Source organism: Tupaia chinensis, unplaced genomic scaffold (genome assembly GCF_000334495.1).
Source record: "Tupaia chinensis unplaced genomic scaffold, TupChi_1.0 Scaffold000320_2, whole genome shotgun sequence".
Taxonomy (NCBI): domain Eukaryota; kingdom Metazoa; phylum Chordata; class Mammalia; order Scandentia; family Tupaiidae; genus Tupaia; species Tupaia belangeri.
This window is the reverse complement of record NW_006159814.1, coordinates 296,769-311,201: the sequence shown is the minus strand read 5'-3', so window position 1 is coordinate 311,201 and position 14,433 is coordinate 296,769. Positions and strand designations below refer to the sequence as shown.

At 40.1% G+C, this 14,433-nt stretch overlaps 1 protein-coding gene and 1 pseudogene across 1 annotated transcript in view; one reads left to right on the top strand and one right to left on the bottom strand.

The window, feature by feature from the left end:
* Nucleotides 1–6,704: 6,704 nt before the first annotated feature.
* Nucleotides 6,705–14,433, top strand: part of RBBP8 (RB binding protein 8, endonuclease) — an 89,031-nt gene continuing 81,302 nt past the window's right edge. Inside the window, 2 exon segments of the mRNA XM_014588986.2 lie at nt 6,705–8,172; nt 12,162–12,368. Of these exon segments, the coding sequence (XP_014444472.1) occupies nt 12,260–12,368 (109 nt within the window). The 5' untranslated portion in view covers nt 6,705–8,172; nt 12,162–12,259.
* LOC114008339 (cytochrome b-c1 complex subunit 7 pseudogene) lies at nt 10,740–11,222 on the bottom strand (annotated as a pseudogene).

Here is a 14,433-nt window from a genome sequence, read left to right as displayed (position 1 = left end):
GGAAAGATCACTGGTGTATATACCCATTCACAAACACCACTTACTAATTGCTGTAATTTTTTTTTTTTTAATTAATGCTGGTTCAGTGGGGCAGAGGCAACACCCTGCCCAAAAAAAGCTGGATTCATGTGGAAGACTGTGAGTTCAGTTCCCTGGTAGACCAGTACATGCTGGACACACATGCCCATGATCCTGACTGGCTGGAAAAGTTGGGAGGAATTATGGCATGACACCCTGTTGAGTGTGCTTGTCCCTCTCTCTCTCCTTCAGTCCCATGAAAGAGGCGAGAAATCACCCCCACCCAGGGGGGATGGCCACGCCGCAATCCCTTCTCCTCCATTCTCCTCTCGGAATCTTGGGCATGCACACACATGCATCCAGTGTGAGTTTTAAGCCACCGAGTCCAGGACGCGAACCGCGGTCGACTACGTGGGAGTCCAGCGACATAGCCATTACACTAATTGCTGGTCCCCATTAAAAATATTTTTAAAAATTAAACCAAATGTTCATTTAAATTGACACAATGATGACAGATAACATAATTTTTTTCATCATAAAGCTTCTCCTCCCTCTGTCTCTAAGCCTTTTGGCCTGTTCTTAAAATAGTTGATTGCAGATATAATAGCTCCCTTCAGTTTACCAGTATTGTGTGTTCATGTTACAGGTGCTGGGAAGCATTATGTGAGCAATCATAATGGTTAATCATTTACTTTTAATTTTTTCTTTGGAGTTACAGGCACTCAATACTGGGAGCTGAAGAATGATGTAGGGAGTCAGAAAGACATGGGAAATGCCCAGCACAAATAGTGGAAATAGCTTTAGACTAAGATCAGCCCCATTTCCATCCTTGTTCTTTAGGTAAATCACAAAGCCTTATTCTGCATTCAACATTCATTTGTCCATTGTATATGCTAAGTCTGTGTTGCCCACACAGTATTCATTAGTCACATGTGGCTCTGAATACCTGAAAATGTGACTAGTACAATTTAAAAGGTACTGTAAACATAAAATTCTTATCAGATTTTGAAAACTTAGTTCAAAAAGAGTGTAGTGTCATTAATTTTTACATTGGTTACATGTCAAAATAATATATTAAATAAATTAGGTTAAATAAAATATATTAAGTTCATTTTACTTGCTTCTTTTTACTTTTTAAGATGTGGTTACTAGAAAATTTTAAATGATATATGTGGTTCTATGGAATGGTGCTGTGCTAAGAGTCTCTGAAGAGAACTAGGAAAACTAAGAATAATGAAAGCATTGTCTCTTATAACAAGCAGTCAAAAACTAGCTGGAGAAGATGAAAATATATGAAAATATATTACAATGTAATTGTAACATAATTACAATATAATGGCATTAAATATAGTGATAAAGTAATGAACTAAAGTGCATGGAATGATGAGAGCCACAGGTGGAAGTGGGTGGGAAGGAGTAGTGAAGAGAGATGTCAGCTTAGTCCTACCTGAAGGGGTATTACCTGAGCTGGGTCTTACAGAATAAGTAGATAGATGAAATGTAAAAGACAGGGTAGAGCAGGCCTAACAGGTGGCATCATGCTCCACCATGGTTCGAGTCCCAGACCTGGTGGCTTGAAAATCATGCTGGGCACATGTGTATGTGTTTTAAATCCCAGGAGGAGAATAGAGAAGGGATTGTGGCATGTCCATCCCTTACTGGGGGGTGATATCTCACTTTTCCTCTCACTATCTCTCTTTGATTAACACATATAATCTGGCAAAACCTAAAAAAAAAAGAAAAAGAAAGAAAGAAAAAAAGGATGGAAATAATTCCAATCGAAAAGGAGTGTGGAAGTCAAGACAAAGAATTCCAATAGAAAAGGAGTGTGGAAGTCAAGACAAAGAAATAGCAAAGGGGAGAGAGGAATAAGAGCGTTTTTTTCTCCCAGTGGAGGGAAAGGACAAGATGTGTAATGAGTATGGAGGGTAAGAAGGGTTTCTATGATATTTTAAAGGACTTGAATTTTTTTTTTTTTTTTTGTGGAGAGGTTTTTGCTATAGGGCACGTGTGCTCGCCAGACAGACAAGAGAGACATAGAGACAGAAAGTGAGAAATCACCCCCCCGGGGGGGTGGCCACGCTGCAATCCCTTCTCCTCCATTCTCCTCTCGGGATCTTGGGCATGCACACACACGTGCCCGGCATGAGTTTTAAGCCACCGGGTCTGGGACGCGAACTGCGGTCAACTACATGGGAGTCCAGCAACATAGCCATTACGCTAACTGCTGGTCCCAAGAACTTGAATTTTAACCTTTAGGCAATGGAGAGTCACTGAAGGGTTTTAACATAGGTATGCCATGATTAGAAATAGTTTAGATCTTGGGCAGCTGTGTGGAAACTGGATCAAGGTAAACAAGAATGGAAACAGGGAAGCTGTGGTCTAGGTAAGAAATATCAGGGCCTATCCCTGAGAAAGAAGAGTGAGGACAGAAAGAAAAGCACTAATTCAAAATTATATATAGGAGATAACATCATTTGAAAATAATAATTGACTTGTCCTGACTCCATGGAAAGGGGTTTAGATGTTATTCTAAGGTAATGGGGAAGACCCTGGAATATTTTGACCAGGAGAGTCTGATATTCTGACAGATTTTTTTTTTCCTTTTTTTAGAGAGATTTTTGCTATATGGCATGTGCACTTCCTAGAGAGACAGAGAGACAGAAGACTAGAAATCACCACCCAGGGGAATAGCCATCCCTCAGTCCCTTCTCCTCCATTCTCCTCTCGGAATCTTGGGCATCCACAAACACGCACCTGGCTTGAGGCTTAAGCCACCGGGTCCAGGACTTGAACCGCAGCCAACTCCATGGGAGTTCAGTGATGTAACCATTACACTCTCTGCTGGTCCCATTCTGACAGATTTTAAAAGCCCACTTTGACTGCCACTCAAGAGCATACTGTAAATAGAAAAAAGCAGGAGTACAAAGTTAGTTGATTATAAAAAAATTTTTTTTTAATTTAAAAAACAGGCTATTCCTATTGATGATGGCTTGGACCAAGATGGATGCAAAGAAGGTGGTGAGAAGTGATTGGATTCAAGCTGTGTGTGTGTTTCTTTTTTAAAGGTTTTTGTTTTGCTTTGTTTTGAGAAAGAGAAAGGCACCCTCAATGGGGTCCCATTATGCTGCAATCCAGCCAGCCCCCAAAACATTCCAGCGAACTAGGACCACAGGCACATGATATCTTTGAGGCAAGTCTGAGATCTCAACCTTGATCTTTGATGGGGCTCCAGCATTGCCACTGTCAATGGGCTTCAAGTTGCATTTTTACCTGATGGTATTGTCTAATTCATAGGGTTGAGAAAGTAAAAGGGAAACTTAGGAAGATCACACCTATTGAGCTCAATTGTCTTGTTTAATTAGAAGTTAGGCTGTTTGCCGAGGTTGAAAATACCATCCACAGTCTTGAAGAAAATGGTGAAGGTTTGGAAGACAGCAAAAGAAGCAGAAGGAACTGAACAAAGGCTATTTTAAGGATTCACTGATGCCTTATGAACTTTGAATCCATGTGATTTTAGTGGTATCAGTTTAATCTAGTAAGCAAATTTCCCTTCACAACACTCAGCTACCCAGATGTAGAAGTTAATCATAGATTACAGAAATTAAGTTTGTAAAATGGTTTGTAAAATGGCTCGGTGCTTTTACTGCTACCACACAAGTTTTTTAGAGCTAAATGTACCTAACATTTGCCAATTTAAGCATTATACATGATTTTTAAACCAAGAATCCTTGGGACCAGCAGTTAGCGTAATGGCTATGTCACTGGACTCCCATGTAGTCGACCGCGGTTCGAGTCCCGAACCCGGTGGCTTAAACTCACGCTGGGCACGTGTGTGCCCAAGATCCCGAGAGGAGAATGGAGAAGAGATTGCGGTGTGGCCATCCCCTCTGGTGGGTGATTTCTCGCTTTCTATCTCTCTGTCTCTCTGTCTTTCTGGTGAGCGCACGTGCCCTATAGCAAAAACCTCTCCAAAAAAAAAAGAATCCTAACCAGGGTCCTCCAATAGGTTATAGATCTGCCAGAAGGTTAAAATCCCAGTCCTAAAGCTGGCAATATTGAGCACAGGGCAGCATTGAGTGGGAGGTGAGGGGCCAGAGTCCCAACTTCTATTGCTTCTTGATGGAAGCAACCTCAACTTTTCACTGCAAAATGTAATATAGGTATTAATTTTCTTTTTTTTAATAACTATTTTATTCAACTTTATCCTTTTTTTTAAAAATTATTTAATTTGACCAGAGAAGGATAGAGTGACAGACAGAGAAAGTGAGAAAGCAAGCCACCAGGTCCAGAACTCAAACTGTGATCAGCCATGTGGGAGTCCAGCGCCCTCAACCACCATGCCACCTGCTGGCCCCAGGTATTCATTTTCTAAGTATACTAATTTTTTTTTTTTTAACTTGGGAAACACTGTTCTAAGTCATAAAACATGAGAAATGCAGTATTATGAAGAGTTCAAAATAATTGCTTCTCTGTTAAAGACGTTTTCTCAGCAGGTCTTTGGGATGATCTAATTTCCACAATGTAGGTCTTTTGTTGTCGTATTTTAATTTCCAGGGGGTACATGCACTCATCAGAGCTAGAGAGAGATAGAGGGATAATAAAGGGAGAGAGCACCTCACCCCCCAGTGGGATATAGTTACGCCACAATGCCTTTTCCTCCATTTCTCTACCCTGTTGAAATCTGAGGCATGTACATACACCCAGCATGTTTTTCAAGTTGCTAGGGCTCGGATTTGAACCATAGTCAATCATGTGGGATCCAATTCCCTCAACTAATATGCCATAGGACCAGCCCCCCATGATGTGGGTCTTAGAATTCCTTTTTGGTGGCAAATATTTGAGTATGTCTACCACTTACATTGTCAAGGTGGCAATTATAAAATCTCACAAAGTGTTCAGCAGTTGGCATGGTGGTTAAGGTGCTGGAGTTGGGGTGCTGGACTCACACATGGCTGACCCTAGTTTGAGTCCTAGACTGGGTGGCTTGCTTTCTCACTTTTCCTATCTCTCTCTGGTCAAATTGAATGAAAATAACAATAATAATAAACAAAATTAATAATTCACCCCCCCAATAAAATATCACAAAGAAAATCTTAAAATCACTAAAAAGAGGGGCCAGCAGTTAGTGTAATGGCTATGTCATTGGACTCCCATGTAGTCGACTACAGTTCGAGTCCCAGACCCAGTGGCTTAAACTCATGCTGGGCACATGTGCATGCGAGCCAAAGATCCCAAGAGGAGAAAGGAGGAGAAGGGACTGCAGTGTGGTCATCCCCCTTGCGGGGGTGATTTCTCGCTTTCTGTCTCTCTGTCTCTGTCTTTCAGGAGAGCACACGCGCCCTATAGCAAAAACATCTCAAAAAAAAAAAAATCACTTAAAAAACACCTATGAATTTTGAATGTATCCAAAGGTTCTCACTTACATAAAAAAGATGCTCAATTTACTCATTTTTCCGTAGAGTACTGACTCTGTAGCAGGCAGGCACTGGTTTAGTTTCTAGAGCTATACAGGTGAACAGGTATGTTCTGTTTTTGTGGGATTTGTTTTTCTTTGTTGTTGTTTGTTTTTGAAAGACAGAGCAAGCTCCTAGGGAGAGAGTGAGAGATAGGTGTTTTTTACCTGTCACCAGGCTGCATCCTTTCTGCTTCAGTCTCCCTGTTAGCGAGGACCACAGGTGATGTGCCACCAAAACAAGACTGTTTCAGATAAAGATATGAATTGAACTTGGGCCTCCCATCTAGCTTAAGTTGTTGAGTAGCTGCACCCTCCTGCTTGTACCACCACAGCTGGGTCAAAGACATGGTTTTTACCTTAAGAAACTTATAGTCTAGTGGGGAGACAAAGAATTAAAACCAAAAAGTGTGATGGGAAGTACATGATTCTAAAAGATTTAATAGCGTAAACTATTAAAACAACACTAAAAGATTATTGGTAAATAGTTAGGCAAAAAGTGGGGACAGGTATGGTGGAGAATACCAAGCATGGGCAATAGCATGCAGCAACCTAAAAGACACTAAAACACCAGTGAGGTCAGAAGACAGAAAATGTTTGGACATAAAGCTGGAGAGGTAGCTGAAGTAGTTTCAAACGGAGTTTTCTTCAAAGAGTAACAGAAAAAACTACAGTGACTTATGCTGTCACTTACCAGCATACTGACCCTTTTAGAACTTTGACTTGACTTTTCTAGATCACAGAGCCAAGGGACATGGCAGTGGTAATGCAACCATACCCACATGGGAAAGGACTTCATTCGCGTCTCTTTTCTGGACCTCCCTGAGCACGCTTGACATGTATGTGTTCTAGATCTGTGTCCATGATCCAGGCTGGCTGAGACTGGAGGTGAACAGCAGTGTGAAGGCCCTGTTGGTGGTACCTGTCTGTCGGCCTCTCACTCTAACAGAATAAAAAAAAAAAGAAAGAAAATCACAGTAGTTACAAAGTAAAGAAGTGGTTTCAAAGTGGGCATGATTGAAGGTGAAGGGAGGAAAAGATACTAGCTTCTTATATTTTTTTATCATCCTTTGGAAAATGTTTTTAAAATATGTAATAATATTCAGTCAATTAACTTAGAAATACTAATATTGGCTTTTATTGAGCACATACTATATATACTGTATGAACACTGTACTAAGTAGTATATATATTAGATCATCTGGAAAGTCATGAGTTTTTTTTATGTTTTTCTATGCAAAAATGCATCATGACTTTTCTGACTATCCAATATATCAATTCATTTCATCTTCATACCCTAAGGTTGATACTATTATTATCCTCACTTTCCAGGAAGGGAAAAATGAGAGTGAAGCCAAGCAAACAGTTCGGATTCACTCAGGAAACATTAAAGCAAAATTCAAACTCAGAGGTCTAGCTACAGAGGCTATATTAGACCATGTACCACTTTTCAGCAATACATGTATATGATTTAAAATTAAATATATCCATGAATTGGGAATAGATGTTGAAATTTTTTTTCTGAACAGCAAAGAAGAGAATGGTGTAGGTTGGGTGATTGGTTGGGTAGATATGGAAAAAAAAAATAGCAGTAGACCAGGTAAGAGATAATGGTGTCTTGGATTATGAAAATAGTGATGGAGAGAAGGGGGTGGGTTTAGATGTTTGGTAGGGGAAATATACAGGACTTGGTAATGGATTGAATATGGGAGTCCAGCGACACAGCCATTACGCCAACTACTGGTCCCTAAATTTATAATCTTAATCTATATCTTACTTCCAGATTTTAGAATTAACAAAGTTAATCTCTGGTTTAAGAGATTGTAATTCTAGTTTATTCTATTTTCTTCACCTCATTTGTACAATTTCTACTAGTCTAAAATTGCTTCTTTTGGAAATCAAGATACATTGGAAAACATACTGTTAGTCTTATTCTCAAACAGCCATGGGAAAATTTGACTTTCTGTTTTCAAATATTACCTAACAGCATGTTGTCCCAACAAGCAATACTGGTCAGTTCAGATGCCTTCTCACCTCAGGTTTGCCAGAAACTTTCCATTTAGCCTCAGAAAATAAACATCGTTTATGATTTATGATGTTACTACCCAGTCCATCAGGCCCCATCACTGAATTGTAGGTAACAGACAGGGATAAGGCCAAACACGTTAGATGGATCAGTGGCCATTTCCCCATCAGTTAATTTGAACTCTACATTTGGTCCACATCACTAGTGCACGTTTTCCCTGAAATGTGCTTATTAAGTAGGCCATACTGTTATGGGTAACTGTCATAGAACGTCTAAGACTTGAAGCTCCGCAGACAGGACGGCTTGAATTTTCTCCAAGACAGACAAACACGCTGCGGTGGGTGCTGGGCTCTCTAAGTCCGGGCGGACCCACCGACCCAGTCCTCCGCGGCCGGAGAAAGGGGCGTGACGCCGCGGGAACTCCCGCGTGACGTCACGCGGGCTCTAGGCGGGCGGGTCCGGCCGCCTCAGAGCCTGGCCGGTCTCCCTGTGGCCTTCCCACCGCCGGAAGGCGCAGACTTCCCAGGGCCGGCTGGCCTGGCAAGAGTCCGGCAGTCAGGTGAGGGACAAGCGGAAGAGGAGAAAAGCGAACGACCGTCCCTCCACTTGCCCAGGAAGCGCCCGCCCTGCTCCGGGGGCTCGGAGAATCCTGAGGCGGCCTCTGAAGCTGCGGGTGAGAGACATCTTCTCCCGCGGGAGTCCCGGGTCGCAGTGGCTACTTCCGGTGTGGAGGTGGGCGCGCAGCCAAGCGGTTTGGCGCGGGGCTGGGATGGCTGTACGGCTCTCGGGCTGTGTCTGAGGGAGGACGCTGCACTTGGGCTAAACTCGGTGGAAGTGAACTGGCGAGAGGACGAGGTGGCGCTCGGTGCTGTTCCCGGTCTTCGCGCCGGCTGACGAAGCTCCTCCCAGGGCCGAGCCCCTCCACCCCCGCCGGCGCATGCGCTGCTCGGGGTTCCCGGGCCAATCGCTTAATTCTGCTCCTGCCGAGCCTTTCCAACCCGCGCGAGAGGGAGGGTGTCTGGGGCGAGACCTCTGCACCTCCGCGTCGCTGAAGTGCGTTGGGCACTTTGCTTAGGGCCCCCTTGGGACTCGAGGCGCCCTCTTGCCTTGCCGGAGTGAGACGAGTTTCCTTGGGACCTCCCGTGCGGTGGCGCACGCCTCGCAGGGATGCGCGGAAAGGTATTCTGTTGGCCCCGGCCTTGGAGCCCAGGCGTGGCGCCGGAGCCGAGATGTGCGTTTCTCAGAGAGGACGGTGCGTCTTCGGGCGGTGGATAACGGTTCCATGCCAAAAGGCAGATGTCGGCAACAAGTTCTGGGAGTGCAGGATAGGTGCACAGGGTGTGTGAGCCAGAATTTGCACTTTGATATTGATAAGGTGTTTTTATGAGATAAACACAAGCGCACCTGACTTTTTTACCTTTAAATGCCTCCGAAGACAGGTATGTTTCTTGAAGGGCGCTTATTTTTGTACTATTGGTTGAAATTACTAATGTATTGTGCAATTTTAAATTAATACATTAATTTTAGACTTTTATTTTAAAGTATTTAATAGATGGAATTAGTTTACTTTTATTGTGTTGTTCATCTCATGACTTGAGTCCCAGCTCTGACAGCTGTGTCCTGTCTGTGTGGCTTTGGGAGAGTCACCTCATTTCTTATTCCTGTTTTCCCAGATCTAACATGAAATTAATTATACTAGCTGTTTTATGCGGTTCTGAAGATTAAGTAAAATAATGAATATAAAACATTGCAATCTCTGATAATATAGTAAATAACAAATGGTGACTGCTATGGTAACATAGGCCAACCGATTTACTTTTTAGGGTTAAGAAGTCGAATTCAAGACTCTCTGGAAACAAAGCTGTACTAATAATGCCCCTAGTCCCATTTTAAAAAACTGTTTTGAAATTAAACATACACAAAAGAAAGACACTACAGTTATGAAAGCCCTCACATACTCATTCTTCGTCCAACTTCAATAACTGTCAAAATTCAGCCCTTGTTTATCTCCCTACTTACCACTTATTTTTTGTGTTTGTGTTTTTTTTTTTTTTTTTGCTGTAGAATTTTCAAGTAAATCCCAGACAGTTTGTTAACTTTTTTTTTTTTTTTTTTTTTGGAGAGATTTTCACTGTAGGGCACGTGCACTCACCAGACAGACAGAGAGAGACATAGAGACAGAAAGCGAGAAATCACCCCCCAGGGGGGATGGTCACGCTGCAATCCCTTCTCCTCCATTCTCCTCTCAGGATCTTGGGCACGCACGCACACGCGCCCAGCGTGAGTTTTAAGCCACCGGGTCCGGGACGTGAACCGTGGTCGACTACGTGGGAGTCCAGCGACATAGCCATTACGCTAACTGCTGGTTCCCAGTTTGTTAACTTTTTTATCGATACCTCAGTGTATTATCAAATCAGGCCTTTAGATAGACCACATTATCATATCCAAGAACATTAATAACTTAATACTTCTGAAATCCAATATATGCTCAATTTTGCCAATTATATTTCTAAAAAGTTAACTGCACTTTTGGGAAAGTTTAACAAAGTACCTTTATTTCTGTACAGTTTATCAAGTGATCTCACATACACTATACACTTTTTTGTTTATTATTAATTTTTAAAAGAATTATTTATTTAAGTTTATTTGTTTTTATTGTTTTATAAAGTCTGACCAGAGACAGACAGAGGGAAAGGTAATATGAGAAAGCAAGCCACTGGGTCTGGGACTCGAACTGTGGTCAACCATGTGGGAGTATAGCGCCTTAAGCACCATGTCACATGCTGGCCCCCTATACACTTTTTTAAATTTATCATTGTTGAGCTGGCCCTTTAGACCAGTAGGGGAGTCAGAGACCTGGATCCCAGCCCTACTGCCATGAAAAAAAAAATGTGCTGGGCATATGCACATATGCAAAAATGGAGGAGAAAGGATTATGGCTTGACCATTCTCCATTCCTCTCTTCCTTTCTATTTCTGTCTTAGATGAGAACATGTGTCCTCTGGCAAAATAAAACTGTGTCATTATTTTAGTCTCTTCATCAGGGACCTCAAGAAATGGTTAGCAAGAGACACTTAAATTAGTTTGGGCACTTGTTAGCAATGGTACAAGCATTGGCTATGGAGCCAGGAATGAGGCTAAGTAAATTTACTAATCATTTCCTTTTTCTTTTTTTTTTATGTTTACAATAGATATTTATTTAAAGTAATACATCTGCAGACTAATTATTTTTAAATTAAATGTTTCAGGTTCGAGGACAACAGCATCCACCATTGCAACCTAATTACTTATTTGCCCACTCTTCATGATTGCAACCTAGTTGTTACTTTGCCCACTCTTCTTTCTCTTTCCTTTACCATATAACCTCTTTCAGATGTACTTCAAGGTAGAAATTATCCTCCTCGTATTTTGTCCATTGCTCTTTAGGCAAGATCTGCTGCCTCATGGTTCAGTCCAGTGCTCTCAATGTGAAACATCCTGTCATTATAAAGATTCTCGGGAAGTCTTCTTATGGCTTCCTTCATATCTTCATTCTCATATATTGTATTATCTCACATTAATCCCATTTTATTGAATCCTGCAACATTGTAATACCATTTTCAAATCTCATTCAGACACAGACCTGATGCTGAAAGGTCTGGCCTGCTTGCCATTTTGACCCCTCATTTTCCTTTTTAATGGTGGCTTATTAATGGTTTCAGTTAAAGAACATATGTTAAATATTTATTAATCATTTTGAACTTCTTAGTATCTTTTTCCTTGTGTAGGAGTTATATAAATAAAAACTTATTTAATCATTCATCTTTACTCAGAGAGGCACAGAGTAGCTGCACTGTAAGTGTTTATAACCTAAATAAAGACATTTCTGTATTTATCTTTGCTGGGTCAGTATGTTACTGTCTTTTCTTATTTCTAGAAAGCTATACAGATCCTCGTGTGTAGTTAGTACATCAGTCTGTCAAGCTGTTTGATAACATGTTTGTGCATAGAGGTATGTATACATGCACATATTCCCTAAGTCAGGAATAGTTCAGAATATTTCCCAATTTTGGTTCAGTATACAGTTCAGAAGTTTAAAAAGTAGGGACTGGATGGTGGCACAGTAGTAAAATGCCACACTGACCCCCTGTAGGAAGGTTCTGGGTTTGTGTCCAGAGACCTCCCTGAGTGTGCCAGGCACATGTGTGCTTGTGATCCAGGACTAGTTGAAGCTGAGGTGTGGATTGTGGTGGAAAGACCCCATTGGGAGATGCCATTTTTCTGTCTCATTCATAGCAGAAATTAAAAAAAAAAAAAAAAGAAAAAACTGAAGAAAAAAAGTTACAAGAAGTAATACGTTCTTTTATTATTCAGTATCAACCAAAAATGATTCATAAACCTTTTAATATTGACAGTTCTTTGCATTTAACATTATTTAGGTAATTACTGCTTTCTAGGAGGAATAAGAAAAATATATATATTATATAAAAGACAAATAAATGAAATCAGGGCTTTTCTTACTGTAATCCTCTTTCCTCTCTTTCTCCCAGCCCCACCATTTAAAAACAATTGCTTGTTGGTAAATGAGGAAAATTTAACAACAGCTGCGCTTCTGTTTCATTCCAACTTTAAATTATGTAAAGATAAATGCAGATTTCATTTATGTTTTCATTTGTCATTTAGGTATTTGAACTGTCCAAAGACAACTTCACATCTATATAATGTAACAGAAAAGGTCCAAAAACATTAACCAAATAGAAGTGTGGAGCATATTAAGCAAGATGAACATCTCTGGAAGCAGTTGCAGAAGCCCTAGTTCTGCAGATGTATCTAATGACTTTAAGGAACTCTGGACAAAACTAAAAGAGTACCATGATAAAGAAGTACAAGGTAAAAATGTTTTCTTACATGAATATAGCAGTATTTTGTTGAGACTATAATAACTGATTTGTATGATAGTTTTGCTTTCTTTTTTAACAGAAGGAAAAAAAATCACCTTAAGTTCAAAGGTCTCATTGGAAAGGATCATTTACAGTCCTAACTTTTGGGCATTCGTTTTTATCATTGAATTGTTGCTTTTTATTTATTTACTTATTTTTACTTTTTTTTAGAGAAATTTTTGCTATAGGGCACATGTGCTTGTCGGAGAGACAGAGAGAAAAATGAGAAGTCACCTCCTAGTGGGGATGGCCATACCACAGTCTTTTGTCCATTCTCCTCTTGATATTTTGGGCACACACACATATGCGCCTGGCATGAGTTTTAAGCCACCAGGTCCAGGACTCAAACTCAAACTGTAGTCAACTATGTGGAAGTCTAGCAACATAACCATTACACCATCTGCTAGTCTCAAATTGTTACTTTTTAACTACATACATCTGTTACATAAGTTCTTTTGGTATGCCTAATCTCTTGGTATGTATATGGGGTGATGGAAAAGGTATGGTATTTGTTGACAGAAGACCTGTATTTGAATGCTGATTTCATTTATCTACTTGCTTTGTGATCTCAGCCAAGTTTAATAACCCCTAAACTTAATTTTCATCTGTAAAATTATTTGCAGCATTATTTATAGATATTAAAATACCACTCAAGTCATATGACAAACTTTTGGGAATGTATTTGCTGCTAAGCACTGAGATATGAAAGTGAATGGCAGTTTACCTTCAAAGCCTGCCATCTGATGGTCAGGTAAACAGATAATAACAGTTCAATGGAATAGGAGCTAAAAGGGTTATATGAAGTAAAACGAATGTACAGATGATTTAAACAGTTGTAGTTGGGATAAGTGTATAAATATTTGGGTCAAAGTATATTTCATATATAAGAATTTTAAGGCCAACCTGAAGACTTATTGATATCAAGTGTTTTTTTTTATATTAAAGGGATTTTTTAAAAGAATTATTTATTTATTTATTTATTTATTTTATTAATTTTAATTTGACTGGAAAGAGACACAGAGGGAAAGGGAGAGAGGGAAAGTGAGAAAGCAAGCCACCAGGTCTGGGACTTGAACCGAAGTTGGCCATGTGGGAGTCTAGCGCCTTAACCACCACACTGCCTGCCAAGCCCCATACCAAGTTTTAATACACCACATCTAATTTTGTAACTTTAGTATAATTTTCCCATATGTGGGGAGTGCCTCATAATATGTTTGTTTCTTAATTATCTAAGGCAACCGTAGGTTTTACTACAGTGCTTTGTAACTTTAACATTACGCCAGAGTGCCTTTAAAACATGATCTACCTGAATCTAAAGTGTATTATGTGGATCTGTATTGGAACTTCCCCATGATAAATTTAGTTTCTGGCAGAACTTCATGACAATAGCTTTATCATTCATTAATGAACTCTGAGGTATGAACCCCAAAAGCAATTTTGCAAGCTCCATTTTGCTTGGAGAAACTTCTTTAAGAAATGTATTTTACACACTTACTTTTGTTAAACTTTGTGAATATGAGTCATACATATCCTAGTGTAAAGGGAATTTCTACTCTAGAATTTTAATGCCATATACCCTGATATCTGGGAACATAAAGGAAGAACTGGGGTGTGTACATGTACTTTTACTGTAGGATTAGACCCTGTGAGCAAATAAGTCTAAACGAAGGTGATAGAAGGGGAGACAACAAACATTTGGAGGTAAGAGCTTGATTTTATTCAAGGGACTATAAGAAATTCTCTTCAATTTTTTTTATAACAAAGGGTTGGAGTTTAGCCACCTCTACTCATTAACCTGCATCTTTTGCTGCTTTCTTATGCTCATTATTTGATTGATTATGCCTGCCATGTTTCTGTTAAACCCAGTTGAACTATCAGTTCTAATTGCTGATGCAGTCAGTTCAGTAGCATTCATTTACAAATCAAAGTATCAGTGGAACAAGGTGACTATTGTTATATCCGTTTTCTCTTTTTTTTTTTTAAAGAGACATTTTTGCTATAGGGCATTTGTGTTC